This window comes from Anneissia japonica, unplaced genomic scaffold (genome assembly GCF_011630105.1).
Source record: "Anneissia japonica isolate Jap-2015-1 unplaced genomic scaffold, ASM1163010v1 scaffold4988_len2956909_cov206, whole genome shotgun sequence".
NCBI lineage: Eukaryota > Metazoa > Echinodermata > Crinoidea > Comatulida > Comatulidae > Anneissia > Anneissia japonica.
In genome coordinates this window covers 909,320-924,606 of record NW_022696345.1, presented here as the reverse complement: position 1 = coordinate 924,606, position 15,287 = coordinate 909,320, and the positions used below count along the sequence as shown (strand labels likewise).

General features: G+C 34.6%; 2 protein-coding genes across 3 annotated transcripts in view; one reads left to right on the top strand and one right to left on the bottom strand.

Moving 5' to 3' along the window:
- Positions 1 to 683, bottom strand: LOC117101886 (solute carrier family 25 member 35-like). Its single transcript, XM_033242003.1, has 2 exons — positions 651 to 683; positions 1 to 312 (listed from the first exon to the last, which is right to left on the bottom strand). The coding sequence occupies exons 1-2, from the start codon at positions 681 to 683 to the stop codon at positions 1 to 3; spliced, it is 345 nt and encodes a 114-aa protein (XP_033097894.1).
- A 278-nt stretch (positions 684 to 961) lies between these two features.
- Positions 962 to 15,287, top strand: part of LOC117101817 (zinc finger and BTB domain-containing protein 41-like) — a 22,056-nt gene continuing 7,730 nt past the window's right edge. Inside the window, exons 1-8 of one of the 2 annotated variants that reach the window (XM_033241906.1) lie at positions 962 to 1,029; positions 2,479 to 2,603; positions 3,682 to 3,828; positions 4,190 to 4,538; positions 4,677 to 5,330; positions 5,660 to 5,818; positions 6,846 to 6,990; positions 8,840 to 9,006. In XM_033241906.1, coding sequence (XP_033097797.1) covers positions 1,014 to 1,029; positions 2,479 to 2,603; positions 3,682 to 3,828; positions 4,190 to 4,538; positions 4,677 to 5,330; positions 5,660 to 5,818; positions 6,846 to 6,990; positions 8,840 to 9,006 — 1,762 coding nt within the window. In that variant the 5' untranslated portion in view covers positions 962 to 1,013. Of the gene's footprint in view, positions 1,030 to 2,478; positions 2,604 to 3,681; positions 3,829 to 4,189; positions 4,539 to 4,673; positions 5,331 to 5,659; positions 5,819 to 6,845; positions 6,991 to 8,839; positions 9,007 to 15,287 lie in introns of both variants that reach the window. The other variant, XM_033241905.1, reaches the window with a different exon arrangement.

The following is a 15,287-nucleotide window of genomic DNA, read 5'->3' as shown; positions in this document are numbered from 1 at the left end:
TTATTCAGATTTGAAATTGTTATAGAGCTCCATTGTCTGGTCCCAAAATACTAAACTTAGTACAGTGTGCGGAGCTAGTCTAAACCACGATGCTGACCAGCCCTTATAAAATGCCAGCACGCCTTCATTTCGGAGGATCTTGTAGAAACAGTTGAGGAAGCCTGAATAGTAGAGCCCTCGACCTTTGGCATCAACTCCTTGGTTGTATAATCGTGTGCTGATAACGTCAAATGGGGTCATACAACAAACGACAACCACTCCGCCTACCATACTTGCTGAGAATGGCACCATGATACTGTCATCCTTAAAGACCTGAAATTATATGAAAAAATTCAATAAATATCAAACAATATTATGCAACATCCGAAAGGTCCACTGATTAATCTCAGATAAGAAAGTATACTTGAAAATGATAATGTCGTCTGTAATGTAAGTAATAAATTAGGTTTAATATTTTCTAGTACTAACATTATTGACAGATCCCGAAACTGGTCTATCCTATTGTTTAAAGAAGCGTTCGCTATACGTAGACTACACCCTTTGCTTAACAATGGGCTCAGAGCTTCAAAAGAGCTTTCTTTGTTTTTGTAGGTCGACGTTAAATACCCATATTTGTATACAAACAGCTAACTATTGGAGCAACGTTTTACATCTACTGTCAAGCGTTCACAGGGCGCAGCCATTTTTCTACCGCCCTCTTGAGAAACTTTTGTTTTGATGATGACGCCCTCAAAAGATGAGCTCAAACATTTATTCGGGTAGAAACTATGGAATGAAAACTGTAAAGATATATATCAATTATCAACCTTCAAATTGCCCAACACTTCGTCAAATTTTTTTTTGTTTTCTGTTATTATAAGAAAAACTACCAAATGTTAAAATTTTGCATAAAGGTTAATATTTATTCATATTGTGTATTTATGGCTTGCCTTATTGATTCCCTTTTATTTTGTGTAGTATTCACCCGGTTTAATTTTTAAACAAATTACACTGCATTGTGGGATATATTCATCATGGCGTCCGAAGATGGTGAGGATTTGTTTCAGAAGTTTTCATTATAAATCTCATAAAATACTATAAATTTGTAAAATAATTTCACTAATAATATTAAATTTAATAACGTAGGTTTTAGGATATATTGTAGACTTTTACTTACATTAATTTGAGCGTTATTGATCTGGAACTTTTTTGAAAAATGTTGCTATAGCCTCGTTCCATCCTCGTTCGTCGTCAACATTTTTATTATTAAAATATTAAATATTGTGTTTGAAATCCTCGCGCGAGTGGTGTTTGGATATCGGTATTAAGTCATAGTAAATCGTTTTTAATCAATTAACAAAATGATTAATGTGTAATCGTTTAATATATTAATTGTGTCTCCTACCAGTAATTTCGTAATGTGAATATCTCCTTAGGGCCTAGGTCTAGGCCTACGTACATTTCAACAACGGACAGTGTCAGTGAGGCACGAGTGAACAGTGTGTTTACGCCTTAGGCCCTGGGCCTACTGTATACTATTGGCGGGAGGGAGTGTCGGCCTAGCCTAGTATGGAATAGGTCTGTGGGCTGTTGTGGAGGCCAGGCTGAGACCACACATTCATTTGGCATAACTAGGGAGGGCTAGGCCTAGCTAGCTTTCATCTGATAATTATATTAAAATAGTCAATAAATGCAATAAAATACAGCCTCAGGCTCAGGGGTCCCAAGTCTCCCAGAAATCAGTATGGTCTCCCGCAAACAAGCAAAAATCTCCCGGAAATTCACTTGTCTCCTGCAAATTTAGTTAAAAACTAATTTTTTTGTTTTATTGGTGCCAGGCTTCCAGGCTTCTAAAAAAGGTGCCTATAGTATTTTCAAAAATGTCATCACCTCGGCCCCAATCGATCATGGTGTGTGTGGCCTTTCGTTTGGTACCTACACTTTTTCCTCATATAGAATATATAGCGCTCCCAATGTCATTAAAGTAATCTCCTAGAAATGGGTTCTTCAAACTTGGGACCCCTGATAATACAGTAGGTTACATTCTAACCCTCACTCAGGCTTCATGCCTCCCAATCGATTGAGAGTCTCCCAAATTTTAATGCAGTCTCCTGGCAGGCCTCCTGTCCTGGCGACAAGTACAAATGTGACTACAGTACTGTACATTACAACCAGAACTCCAATGTTTAGTTCTTGCATTTAAAACAGTTATTTCTTTGAGGAATGTTATTAATTAGTGTGCCTTATTTTCCCCGTTATATAGAAATTAATTATAATTTTAATTGTTATTAATAATTAATTTTAATCAGATTTTATCATACAATGTACAAGGCAATTATGGACCACCTCCACTTAAAGACCACTTTTCCATGGTCCCATATTAACAAATGTCTTATTTTTATTCTAATTAGAGACCAATGGTACTAAAGACCATGGAAACCCTGATCCAAAAAATGGTCTTTAATTAGAGGGAGACCTATATTTCAATTTTCCCACCAGATTTTGGAGCATGTATTGTAATAAAAGCAAAACAAGACTTGGTGAAAGGCCATCGTTATGGACCATTCAAAGGGACTGTCGGCATCCTGGAAAAGGACGATCCACCACCAGCCAACTCCTGGAAGGTAATACTTGCATTTGTTTGTTAGTTACATCTTGTAGGTATTATTAAGATCACTTGAAAAAGCTCCGCGCACACAGTGCTATGCAAATGAGCCAAGTAAAAAGCTGACGCAGCGTGTGAGGGGCGTTTACGTGATGCTTTGAAGTCTAATGTGTTCCCTGCCACCAAATGCTCAGCGGGTTTAATATATCAATAAATTGAACAGTCGAAATGGAGAGCATCTTATTTTCTCAATGTGCACTATAGTGTCAATCACTCTGGTTGCGCAATCGTTTCCACCTTGGCGAATACATTTGTCTTTCAAAAAATACCAAATATATTAATATTTTCTACAAAAAAGAGTTTTGAATTTAAATGAGATTTAAAAGTGTGGTATATTTCAACCTGAATTTCCATAAATCGGATAGAACTTGATAATTCTAGTTTTACCAGATGTAAATTAAGGAATGATTGAGGATTATAATAAACAAAGTTTAGGGATAACTATTTGAAAATTTAATCCAAAGTCAGAGTAATTTTCAGTTTTATTCCACACCTCATTTTTATAGTCGAACCATTCAATCTTTAGACAAAATTATAATGAACATGGACCGCAACTACTGTAATTGCAACAGAAATATTTTGCAGAATCCGCTCCTGAAGTATACACATAATAACATACTAAAAGTCAGAAAAAACTCAATCAGGGGAACATTGTTAATTATAAAGATATTTAATGGGTTAAAATCAAATGGTTTATCGAACAACTGCTGTTTTGAAGCATATAAAAGCCTGCTGTTGCCAAGTTGTTGCCAACGAAAAAAATGTTAATAATAAGATGATCCATTGGCTTGTTGCATAGTATCTGTTGCTGAGTGATCTTCTCAATAATATCTCCATGCTTACATGGCGCATCTCTAAGTTCCATGAAGATGATCCACTCCATAACCATAAACTAGTCCTTGGGGTATTTACCAGATGCCACTGGCTGATGGGCTGCAGTATTTACAGAAAAAGCCATGACCTAGGCTACTGTACCCCCTTTTCCCTCTGCCTAGGCTTTCAGATTATCAACTTGTGCTTTTTTTTTTCAATGGCAGTGTCTGGTGGAGGAGGGTAAAGAGTGGTTTGTAATTGACTGCACTGATGCCAGTCTTCCTCAGTGGTTCCGCTTCATTAAACCAGCAAAGACCGGGGCTGAGAAGACTATCACTGTGATTCAACAAGGGAAGAAGTTCTTCCTAGAGGTATTGTACCACTGATCGTTTCTTTAGCTCCTTTATTTCTTTATTTTATTTTATTCAACAAAATTTCATAAGGGGTTCTTCCAGCAAAGCTGACTGAAAAAGTCCTTTAGACAGTACATACAAAATATATAGGCAGGTAAATATAAAAATGCTATAAGAAAAATATAAATGCTACCTCAAAAATATTGAATCTCAATAATTATACATAAGCATTAACAACTATAGACACAGTTTTAATATAATTGACATGAAAAACAAATGCATAAAAAAAGAGACATACTCATGGAAGGTGAATTGCGATTAAATTAGTGAACCAACAACAAAATCGTTTTTCAAAATTTATAATCTGTTTTTCTTACAGGTTACTGAAGATATGCCAATAGGCAAAGAGTTTGCAATGATGGGGTTGGTTGTGGAACCCGTCCCTGAAGCAGAACGGGAGGAAGAGCCTCCAAAACGAAAGAGAGGCCGTCCAAAGAAACAGCCCTTAACAGAGGAACAGAAGGCTGCCTTAGCTGAGGCTGCAGAAGCTGCCAAAGAACAGGAGAAACTTAAGGTTGTTGAAATGCCTACAGAGGTTATGGGCAGTAGGAGAAGTCGGAAATGCGTGCTCTGTGGCAAGTCGTTTAATACATCAACATTATTCATGTCACACAGACAAACTTGTGGGATAAAGTTGGATTATGCTGACAGGGAAAGAAATGATTCAGGTATGGAATGACAATTGCAACAACTTCATTTTTTTTGTTTTACTCCCACCCCCCCACCCAAAAAAAAAATGTTTGCTAATCTTTCTCTAAAAAATCATGCTGAGTACTTTAATGACATGTAGTTTTTTGCTTCAGAAGATGAAGGTTTGGATGATGAGACAAATATAGAAATGCCTGATGGCAACACCGAAGAAGGTTTCGTCTCAGAATTTGAAGGCATAGATAATGAAGAGGATAATGTAGCAAATGAGGAATATCAAGAAGGATTGGAAGAAGACTTTGAGGAAGGAGATGGAGCCCAGCCTCAGCCGCCGCCAGTATTGGTCAAACGACCGAGGGGACGTCCACGTAAGGATGGCCGCCCGCCTATACCTAGGCCGAAGAAGCGGAAGCGCAGGAAGAGGAAAAAGCGATTATACTCAGATGAAGAAGATGAGGAGTACAATACAGATCTACCAAAGATACCGAAAGATGAGTGTATACCTACGGCCGACGATCCAGAGAAATATCCATTCAACTGTGAATTATGTAGTTTATCGTTCCCTACAGAATCTTGGATGACGTATCATAGAGAGTTGCATGCAAATCCGACACTAACATACCTGATATGTGTCGTATGTGATAAAGCTTTTCACTTTCTCACCGAGATCAATTCACACCAGGAAGAATGCCATCCAGAGCTCAGCAAGCGACAAAGGACAATGTCAGAGAAGTTCCGCTGCGACATCTGCAAGAGGGCGTTCCGGTCACCGATTCATCTGGAGCGTCATCGGAGGAGAGCAGCTGAAGAAGGTATGTAATGCGTCTGTCCCACTTTTTCACTTCATAGCAGTGAAAATCTCAATATATAAGAGAGTTCCGTACATTGGCACTATAGATTGAAATGGCCTCCCTCCACAGTGCAATAAGCAGTGTAGACAATTATAATTTATTTTCAAGTTACAGTAGTAGTGTACTATAGCATGATTCTAGGCGTGTAACTGCACCTTGTGTTACCACACAAAGAAACAAAACTTTTATCAGACAATATAGAATGAAAACTTGGTCACAAAATGTAATTAAAAAAATAAATATATTATTTCTCTCAGATTTTCTGTTAACATTTTGTATTCCTTTAACAGATCCGTTGCCAAAGGGACCAGTGCAAGTAAAGTGTAAATTTTGTGAGAAAAGCTTTTCTATGGAACTCGGGCTAGAAAATCATACAATGAGAGTGCACCCAGAGAAGCAAAGGCACCAGTGCACAGAGAATGACTGTCTGGATACATTCAATACCAAAGGTACTATAACTAATGTAGAGTTTGGTTAATTATCTCTCACATATATTGTCATCAGTATTATTTCATTATTCAGCTTCATTATTATCATTATCAACATTATGGTCTCAAATAATTTTTATTATCGTTGCCACCATCATCTTTCATCGTCAATATCATTGTTTTCATACCACTGTCATCATTTTACAATTGCTCTACAGTCGTTTAAATTACTGTAGACATCTTGATATGTTTCTTCAGTTTCGCCTCAGACCTCCACCTGCCGTGTGCGTCTCAACCTGACAGGGGTCCTAGCTGCCGTGCTCCCTGGCTCACAGAGTCACTGTTGGCCCTGACCAAGCAGTATCATAACTTACATCTTGCAAGCTCGTCAACTGTATCATCTTTTTCCATGTCATTTCTTTCCCATTGTCGTCTTGATCAGATTGTTTTCTTTCCGTCTTGGTTGACTGAATGTGAAAATCTGCTTACAATGATTGACAGATAATAATGATTTATCTCTAGAGTGGCCTTTATTCCTAGTACAATTTTACAAATTTAACACTTTTTCATGAATTACATTTCATTCTATTTATTTTGTCATTAAAAATTCATTAAAACATACAAACAAGAAAACATGGAAAATACAAGAGAAATAAGAAAAATTATACAGCAACATGACAAAAAAAGTAAAATATATTACTGTAAGCTGGCTCTCCAAAAATGTTTATAAAAAATGAAAATTAAAAACATAAAGAATTTAAGAATTTGTATTTTACATTTACATAGTCAGCTCTTTCATTTGTAAAATATTTAGGTAAATTTCTGAGGAATAAATTAATATTGAAAAGTAACCTAAGGGACTTGCCCAAATTCTTGGAAAATCATCAAACAAATTTTAAATAAACATTTTGAAAGTTAATGAAGTGTATTTTTATTTGGATCTAACAAAGGTGTTTCAATCTTTCAGTGGTCCCACATCACACTGCTTTATGATATCATTTTGTATTAGTTTTTTTTCATCAATATTTATATTTGCCTCCTTTTGCAGATGAACGGTCAGAGCATTTAGTGAGTGCCCACCAGTCGCACCCAAAACAGATCTACAAGTGTCCAGTGGAAAACTGTTTGAAGGCCTACACTACAATGGCAGCACTTAACTACCATTACGAGCTCCGACACACAGACAATAACAAGTAAGAATGCTTGTTGATTGTACCAAATAATGAATCCATTTTTAGTATTCACACTAAAATTGGATATTTACCAATAAAGTTGGGCAGCCTTCTTTTATGATTTTTTTTTCAGACTTGACCACTTTTAGTATGAATTTTATCATGATTCTGTAGCTACTGACTGATATCAGTGTTCTCCCAACTGAAAAATTTTTACTGGTAAATTTGTCCATAAAAAATTGCAATGCGCACAATGTGAGGTACGTTACCCCTTTTTAGTTGGGTTAAATGACTTGAAGACACAACAACACATGTATAAGAGACAGGATATAGACTGGAATGATGTTAATTTATTAAGAGGGCCAGCCTGGACTACCTAAGCCTAATCAATAGTTTTTTTTATTTTACAAACTCAAAATTTTTACTGGTTGGTTGGTTATTTTTACCGGTAAAATTGACGGCTAAGACGGCTTCGGGAGAACACTGGATATAATGAGTAACGCAGCTTATGTCATTAAGTTGGATCATAAACCAAGATCTTGAAAATCAATTCTGAATTATAATTAATAATAATAATGATAATAATGATAAGATTATTTATTTAATTATCATTTTGGTATTATTACAATACCATTTGTATATTTACAATTTGGGACAGATCTGGCTTCCAATTTTTGGGAGGGGGATGGAGGTCAAAATGTTTCCAAAAAAAAAATCAAGATTTTCACCCTCTTAAAAACAGTCAGGTAAATTTGCTCATTCTTATTACAGTAAATACTGTAGGCCTATTATGTGTATATACATACAGAAAAATCATTGAGTTATTGCATAGTTATACTTTTTTCCATGAATCGATGAATCCAAAAAAGAAAGGGGAGTCCAGGTCATACCCCCGGGAAAATTTTGATTCCTAGATGGAGGGAAATGAGCTTTTCCGACTTATAAGGGGGCCTTTTAATGACTTTAAGTTCTTCAAAATTCAAGGTTTTCCTCCTCTTAAAAATGGTCATGTAAATTTTCTCATTTTTATTACAGTAAATAGGCCTATTATGTGTGTATATATATACACAGAAAGAAAAATGAACAGTTGCACACATATTTTTTTTTCCATGAATCGATGAACCGATAATCATGAAGGATGCACTTTCGTACAAAAATTATACTTACGACTTTGAACCAAAACCAGTGTTTTTAATTTTATTTCATTTAAGCATAGTTATGCTAAGCCTTGTTTGTCTGATCTGTGTTTGCCTAGGTAGGTTAGCATGCCTTTTGTAGGCCAGTAGTATTTTTTTTTACATTTCTTCACAGAGGGGGTTCATCCAAACCCTCTGAATCCACCACTGATGTCTGAGGTATGCTACAAAATAATAATATATAATTCGTTCGTAAAAAAGTTTTGTTTGTATAGATTGATTAATTTCAAAAACACCATTGATTAAGGCCAAGTGATATTGCTTTATAATAACAAGCTATATATACATTATCATATTGAAAATGTAAGATGCATTGAAACAAAATGAAAAACAATACAATTCTTAAAAACCACAGTAAACTCTTCTCAAGACTTGAAAGTTCTACTGTTAACTTTTTATGTTAGATCTATGCCTACCATACATTTATTTTGTACTTTGATTTACACTCAAATTGAAATTTCTAAAAAGGTATATGCATCACAACACCCCCTTCAATTCAGGCATCTATATCATCTAATTTTCCCATTGTAATAAAACAAATTACAGCTCACAGGTCCTGAATAATTGGCAGCTCAAGATGTGGGGGGGAAGATCTTAACATCTTACACCAACCCCCCTTTTCAGATCCGCCAATGACAATTCACTTAAATACATCATATTTTTATCTACCATAGGCCATTCAGTTGCGAGATATGTGGGAAGTCCTGGATCAAAATCGGGCGTTTACGAGAACACTTAAAGACACACACGATGGAGAAGAATGAACTCTGCGATATCTGTGGACGTGCTTTCAAGTCACGGCCAGAACTCAAGGACCATAAAATGGACGAGCACTCTGAAAGTAAGTTCCAATTATTGCTTTGTTTAAATTCTTTGTGTCGTGGTTTAAGGTTCTTTTTATTGATGCATACTTCAACTTTCAACAATAAATTATATCATGGTAATTTGAACAAATCCTATCAAGCAAACTTCAGTCTGCAGTATGCATTACATTAAGTTTTTTAACCAATACATTTTTTTAACAGTTGGCCTTCAAATTCTTTATTTATAAACAAAATATATAGGCATTCAAATCTGGATTTAATCAATGATAAGCATGGCAAGACCTACTTTTTTAAAATTTATTATTCACATTTACTGTGTTCATTAATTATTTAAGTTATATTTTGTAAGCTTGAGTGGAATGTTTAGATGAATTTTAATATTGACAAAATAACAGCAACCTGACTATTTATTTATTATTTATTTATTTTTATTTATTATTTTCCCAACCAACAGTAAACACAAAGTTTGCCACTTACAGGAGGAAACAAATTTACATATTTAAACTATTTACAATTGCATGGATATCCATAATTCCTGGAGAAATTGTTTTTAAGACATTCTAAACATTACTAATAATGTCCAAATTCTAGATTTGTTCTGCATGAGAAATAGTCATTTCATTTTAAATGTTAACCTCATATCATACTCATGATCAAAGAGATAATTCTGATGTATTAACTGTAATTAATTTTGCTCATCCCTGTAAAAGATTTAATTCAAGGGTGGTGATGAAGTAAAGTTTATGATAATATTCATTATTGATTTCTTACCTGTTAAACTCATGTTATTCTGTTTTATTGCTCATTGGCAGTAGCAGTAGGCATTCTCTTCCTGCCTTGATAGTATGTTGATAAGGGAATTTATTCAGTGAAGACATGGATTTTATTATAAATAGCTTGATAAGTGAATAAGATTATATCCAATTTTGTATGACTAGAGATTAGATTTTTCCTGGTTTGCATGCTGTTTTCATTTTCTCTTATTGTATACAGTAAGGTAAGATTATAATATTATTATACATTTAACTTGATCATTAGTAACAGGAAAGGAGTCAAATTTGGAGGAGGGAGAAGTGCAATGTAATGTGAGGGAAGATTACAGCATACAGTATGAGTAAGGTGCACAGCATAAGGAAATGGAGGCGGGAAGAGTGTAATACAAGAGGGAATAATTATATTTGTCTCTTGACTTTGGTGATCTGGAAATACTATTAATAACAAATAATGTATAATAAATGTCTGTATGGTAATAATACACTTTTAAATGTACAGTAGTTATCATTTATAGATATAATTTATAGATTTTCTCAGTCCTCAATATAAATTTCTGTTATATATGAATGATGATAATAGACAAATATGGCATTTTAAAGCATGGTGCCTCCAGAAGATTGTCAAATGGGTGTCCTACTGACACATTAATATGCAACTAAATCTCAATAATTTAGACACAAATAAAGATAGAAATAATATTTTTAGTCTATGCTTGTCCAACAACAGGGAGGAGAAATTTCCCTTACCATACCGTGTGCGAAGTGGAATTGAACATAAAAATGTTATTGCCTAATAAATATTCATGAGGTATAGTAATACATTATAAAGTACATTAATACAAAATCACAATCATGTTTACATAAGAATGCATGTGTTCTTCCAGTCGATACCCACACATTTTTGTAAATTCTGAAAGGTTGGGATGATCAAGAATAAGAGCTGAACTTTACTAATGTAGGTTATGTTTAGATCATCTCTCAATCAGATGTCCTTACCAAAAGTAATAATATATAATACAGAAATTTCTTTTGGCTCAAAGCAACAAGCCATATATCCAATATTCAGTGATCTTACATTACAATATACTACATATTTGTAGACAAGGTTCTTGAGTAAGTAAGACAACATTCTTTGCTATGCTTTCTGACAAAAACTGTGAATGCAAGACATTTTCTATCTCAGTATTTTTTTTTTATATATATTTAAAAAAATTGTTAAAGATACCAATGTGCCATACTTTAAAAGCAATATTCTTATACAGTACTGTATTCCTTTTAGGTATTTATATTTATTTAGCTTATTTACTATTCTCATAATATATGTTTTTTTTTTTTAATTTTTTTATCAAGAACATATAATGTTTTCCATATTTGATTTCCTGAGTATGTACTTTTATCACTCTTAAGCCCGGCAGTCACTGCATTGACGGTCGTACAACGATTCCAACTCCGCTTCTTGTGAGATCTTAGACAACGCGACAATGCTGGCTGATTGTCGGTGACGGGTCAGATTGCCATTAAAAACGAGTAACTGTGCGTGTGCTGTGGCATTACATTCTACATAAAATCGCAGATTGGCTGACGACCGTCGCCCATAGTTAATGCATGGCTTTGCTCTACTATGGGTTCCTTTCTTTAAATCTTTATGTATATGGCCTTGCTGGCATAAAGTGCTAGGTCTAACATATTATATTATATGCCTGGTTCTCACGAGAGACCTAGTATCTGGATCGGGAGTTAACCGTTAGCGCTAACCGTTAGCACCTGTGTGAGAATGCCTGATCGGTTAGCGCTAATCATTAGCGGTATCCGGATACCACTAACGGTTAGCAAGCACTATCGGTTAGCAAGTGAGCATGTTTCTATCATCAACCAATCACACGTACGCGTTTACAATTTCCAGTTTCTTATTGGCTAGTGATTCAATCATCATATTCTTGGTATCCGGATCGGGATTTTCTAGTAAGGACGCACGGCAGCTAACGGTTAGCAGGATCCGGATCCTACTAACCGTTAGCTGCCGTGTGAGAACATAGCCACACTAGATTTAAATAATACAGGCAGGACATATAAGCAAGAGTGAGAAAATCTGTGTGTCCTTACTAATGTCATTGTCAATGGGATAGATACTGTAAAAAGGATGTGTCACTTCACATTGCTTATAATATATTTTTCAAAATTAGTATGCACATCAGAAAACATTCTGCAGTTTGTCCTTGGGAGAAGAAATGACTATCATAATGAGTCCATACATTGAAAACATGTTGTTTTAATAGCTTGCTTGATATTAATGATACAGTCTTTGTTAAGCTATAATCTTTACAAAAATACCAGTATTTGGATTACTCATTAAGTAAGTACAGGTAATTATCATTTGAAAATTAGTAAAAGAAAAACTTGGCCCTGCCAATTAGCCAGCTGATTAATATCTTTCGTATTTCTTTGTACAGCACCAGTTCAAGGATTGGTGTAGATAAGCATACATTTTTTATGGTGCTTGAGAAAATAAACAGTGGAAAAAGAAAAATTAAGAAAAATTTATTAATTGAGCTATTTATTTATTTTTTGTTTTGGTGTATAGAAAATATAAATGTTTAATTACTGTTACAGTAATAAATTGATAGTATAATGAATCGTATCTTTGTTATTATTTTTAAATCAAAGAGATAATCAATTTATGGGCAGTAAATGCAGAAATTTCTTAAAAGAATTTTTCCCTGATTTCATTATTAAAAAAAAAGATTTCATTATTATTCATTTAATCAAACCTTTGCCACGAGGCATAAAAGCTGTCAGAATCCCAAGGTTTTTTACATGATCGAATGTGTATCTAGTGAGAGGATCTCAAATTATGAACATTCTGTCTTATGTTGTACAATTCAGAGAGAGAGATGTAGGTTGGTTTTTATTATTAATGAAATAGCAAATGAAAATGCAACTTATTGCTTTTTACTACTATTGCACAATGTGGCAGCTCAGTTATACAGATATGGATCATAGTTCTATTCACACTATGTAATATTGTGTGGCAAAAACACTATACCGTATGTATTAAAATAAACATAATGTACTGTATGTATTCAAATAAACATACTATACCGTATGTATTCAAATAAACATACTATACCGTATGTATTCAAATAAACACGTATTCTTCGTCGCCTGCACTGGTCACCTGTTAAGCAACGCATCTCATTTAAATTGTTGCTTTTCACATATAAATCATGAATTAATAAATTACCCTCATACATATCCAACCTGATTAAACTTTGCTCCACCACTTGCTCTAGAGCTCTTAGATCCACATCTAGTTCATCTACACTGTTCGTTCCTCCATCTCGTACAAAAACGTATGGGGAAAGAGCATTCTCTGTTGCTGGTCCCAAGGTGTTTCAATAGTTTGTTTGTGAGTTTCCTTCTGTTGAGATCTTTAAGAATCGTCTTAAGACTCATCTTTTTTGTTTACTTTAATTTGCAAATTTCCAGCGCATAGAGACCTATGTATTATGCGCTTTACAAATCACATTTATTATTATCAAATAAATAATTACATAATTACTGTCAAAATGTGTTATTGCATGATCATAAAGACTTATTTATCCCAACCATGTTAGAAAAAATGTAATTCTACCTAAGTAGAACATTAATAGAAAGTGTTGAGAAGTGATGTTGCTTATATTAGATTTGTGTGCAGTCTTTTTGGGTGGGCGAGGAGAGGGGGCACAGTCTTTTTGGGTGGGTGAGGAGAGGGGGCGTTTATTCCAAATGAAGCTCTAGAGGAGTTTATGTATGAAAGAAGCCAACACTTTCAGTGTAGTGGTTGTGACCAACAACCCAAACAAAAGCAATACTCAGTCAAAAGAGGTTACTGCACAGTAAACAAAAGATGATGAAGCATTCTTAGTTCTGAGAAACTTCTTAGGTTTGACAAACTTAAATCTCAAAGCTCTGTCAACCCTAACAGGTTTTATTATTTGCCCATATATGGGCATGGTGATCACACGACCATACACATATGCAAATCACATGTACAGTATTTGATGTAGAAAGAGCTTTGAATAAGATTAGATAAGCTTTTTAGGGCCTATTTCTGAGCAAAAAAATGTTTTTTAAAAAACACATGTTCTTGGCGTTATTCAGCAGAAACATGGACATATTCCAAACAAGTGAACTATGAAATTGCAATCTTGATGCTTGATAAATAAAAAATAACCAACTTACTAGCTACTAAATTAGTAATTATATAAAATACATTTAAGATTAATTACACATTGATACATGAAAATATAAAATTAACAATAGAAGAAAATATACAAAAAGTTGTATAGCTCCTGTTAATTATTTGCACATGTGTTACCAGTACTGTATTGCATTATCTATTAAAGTTTGAGTTGTATACCCTGTAGCAATAAAAATTACTAATATATCTGAGCATTTATTGTTACAGTAATAGAGCAGAAAAAATGCTAAATTATTATTTTTATATAAATTTTTTAATTTTAACAGTCACTATTATTAATCATACTTTAAACAGAGTGGAGAGGTCAGTGTAGCTCAGTTGGCTAACCTGTTGGTAGCCACTGTGTGTGCACTGAACCGTGGAGATCTTTAGGTCCCTGGTTCAATTCCCATTGCTGCCTCTCCTTGTGTTTTAGCTGGAGGCCTGAAATACAAGTTACAATAGTGCACCGTCTTTTGGATGAGACGTTTAAAAAGTTGCAGTGTGCATTTATGGCCCATGTGCACGTTTTAAAGAATGTAGTACACTCTTCGGAAAAGAGTAGGGGATTGTCTCCCGGTGTACTGCCCAATCACCACTAGAAGGACCCCACTGAAAGAGAGTCTTCCTCTAGACTTCGTGGGCTATCCTTGTTGTTTTCACCGAATAAAATCCAATCAAATCCAATCCAACATTCATTGTTCCTGAAAATGGACTAATAATGTTTGAAATATTGAATCATAATTAAACAAAAGTAAATTTAATGTTTTAATTCCAACATTGTCTTTATCTGAAACAAGGAAATTGAAATAATTGTAGCAATACAAAACTGAAAATCTATTAATCGTCTGGATACGATAACATTCAGCTGCTCAATTGCATTCATTTGTTACGTGCTCAGCATCTCTCCTCTTGCCTCTTATCATTCTGTCTCAAGTGACTTGTACATGTTCCTATGCTTGCAGTGCTCCTGTAATTGCCTCGTGCTCCTCACTTGTGCTTTAACACAAGTATTGGCATCTTTGTGTGTTCTGTACACATCGTGGAATTATCATTAATGATAAGTTTCCACAAATTTTGCACTTATTACTGGTGATTATGTTTTTTATTGTCAATTTGTGGTTTGTACTATTTGTCATCCCTATTGCCAGTCAGTTCAAAATTATTTGGGTTTTCCTTGTCTGGATAAACCATCATTATGATTATGATGATTAAGAAACAGAAAAAGTCAACTTGTAACCTTCTTTGCTTCTGGGAGGACAACATGTCCAGAGCTTAGGCTATTTTTTCGGCTGGGGTGGGGGGG

Excerpts from the sequence above, each read along its gene's own strand:
- LOC117101886 (XM_033242003.1), bottom strand. The coding sequence starts at position 683 with ATGGCTGCGCCCTGTGAACGCTTGACAGTAGAT. Across the intron at positions 313-650 it reads GTGAACGCTTGACAGTAGAT|GTCTTTAAGGATGACAGTAT; the intron begins GTAAAACGTTGC and ends ATATAATTTCAG.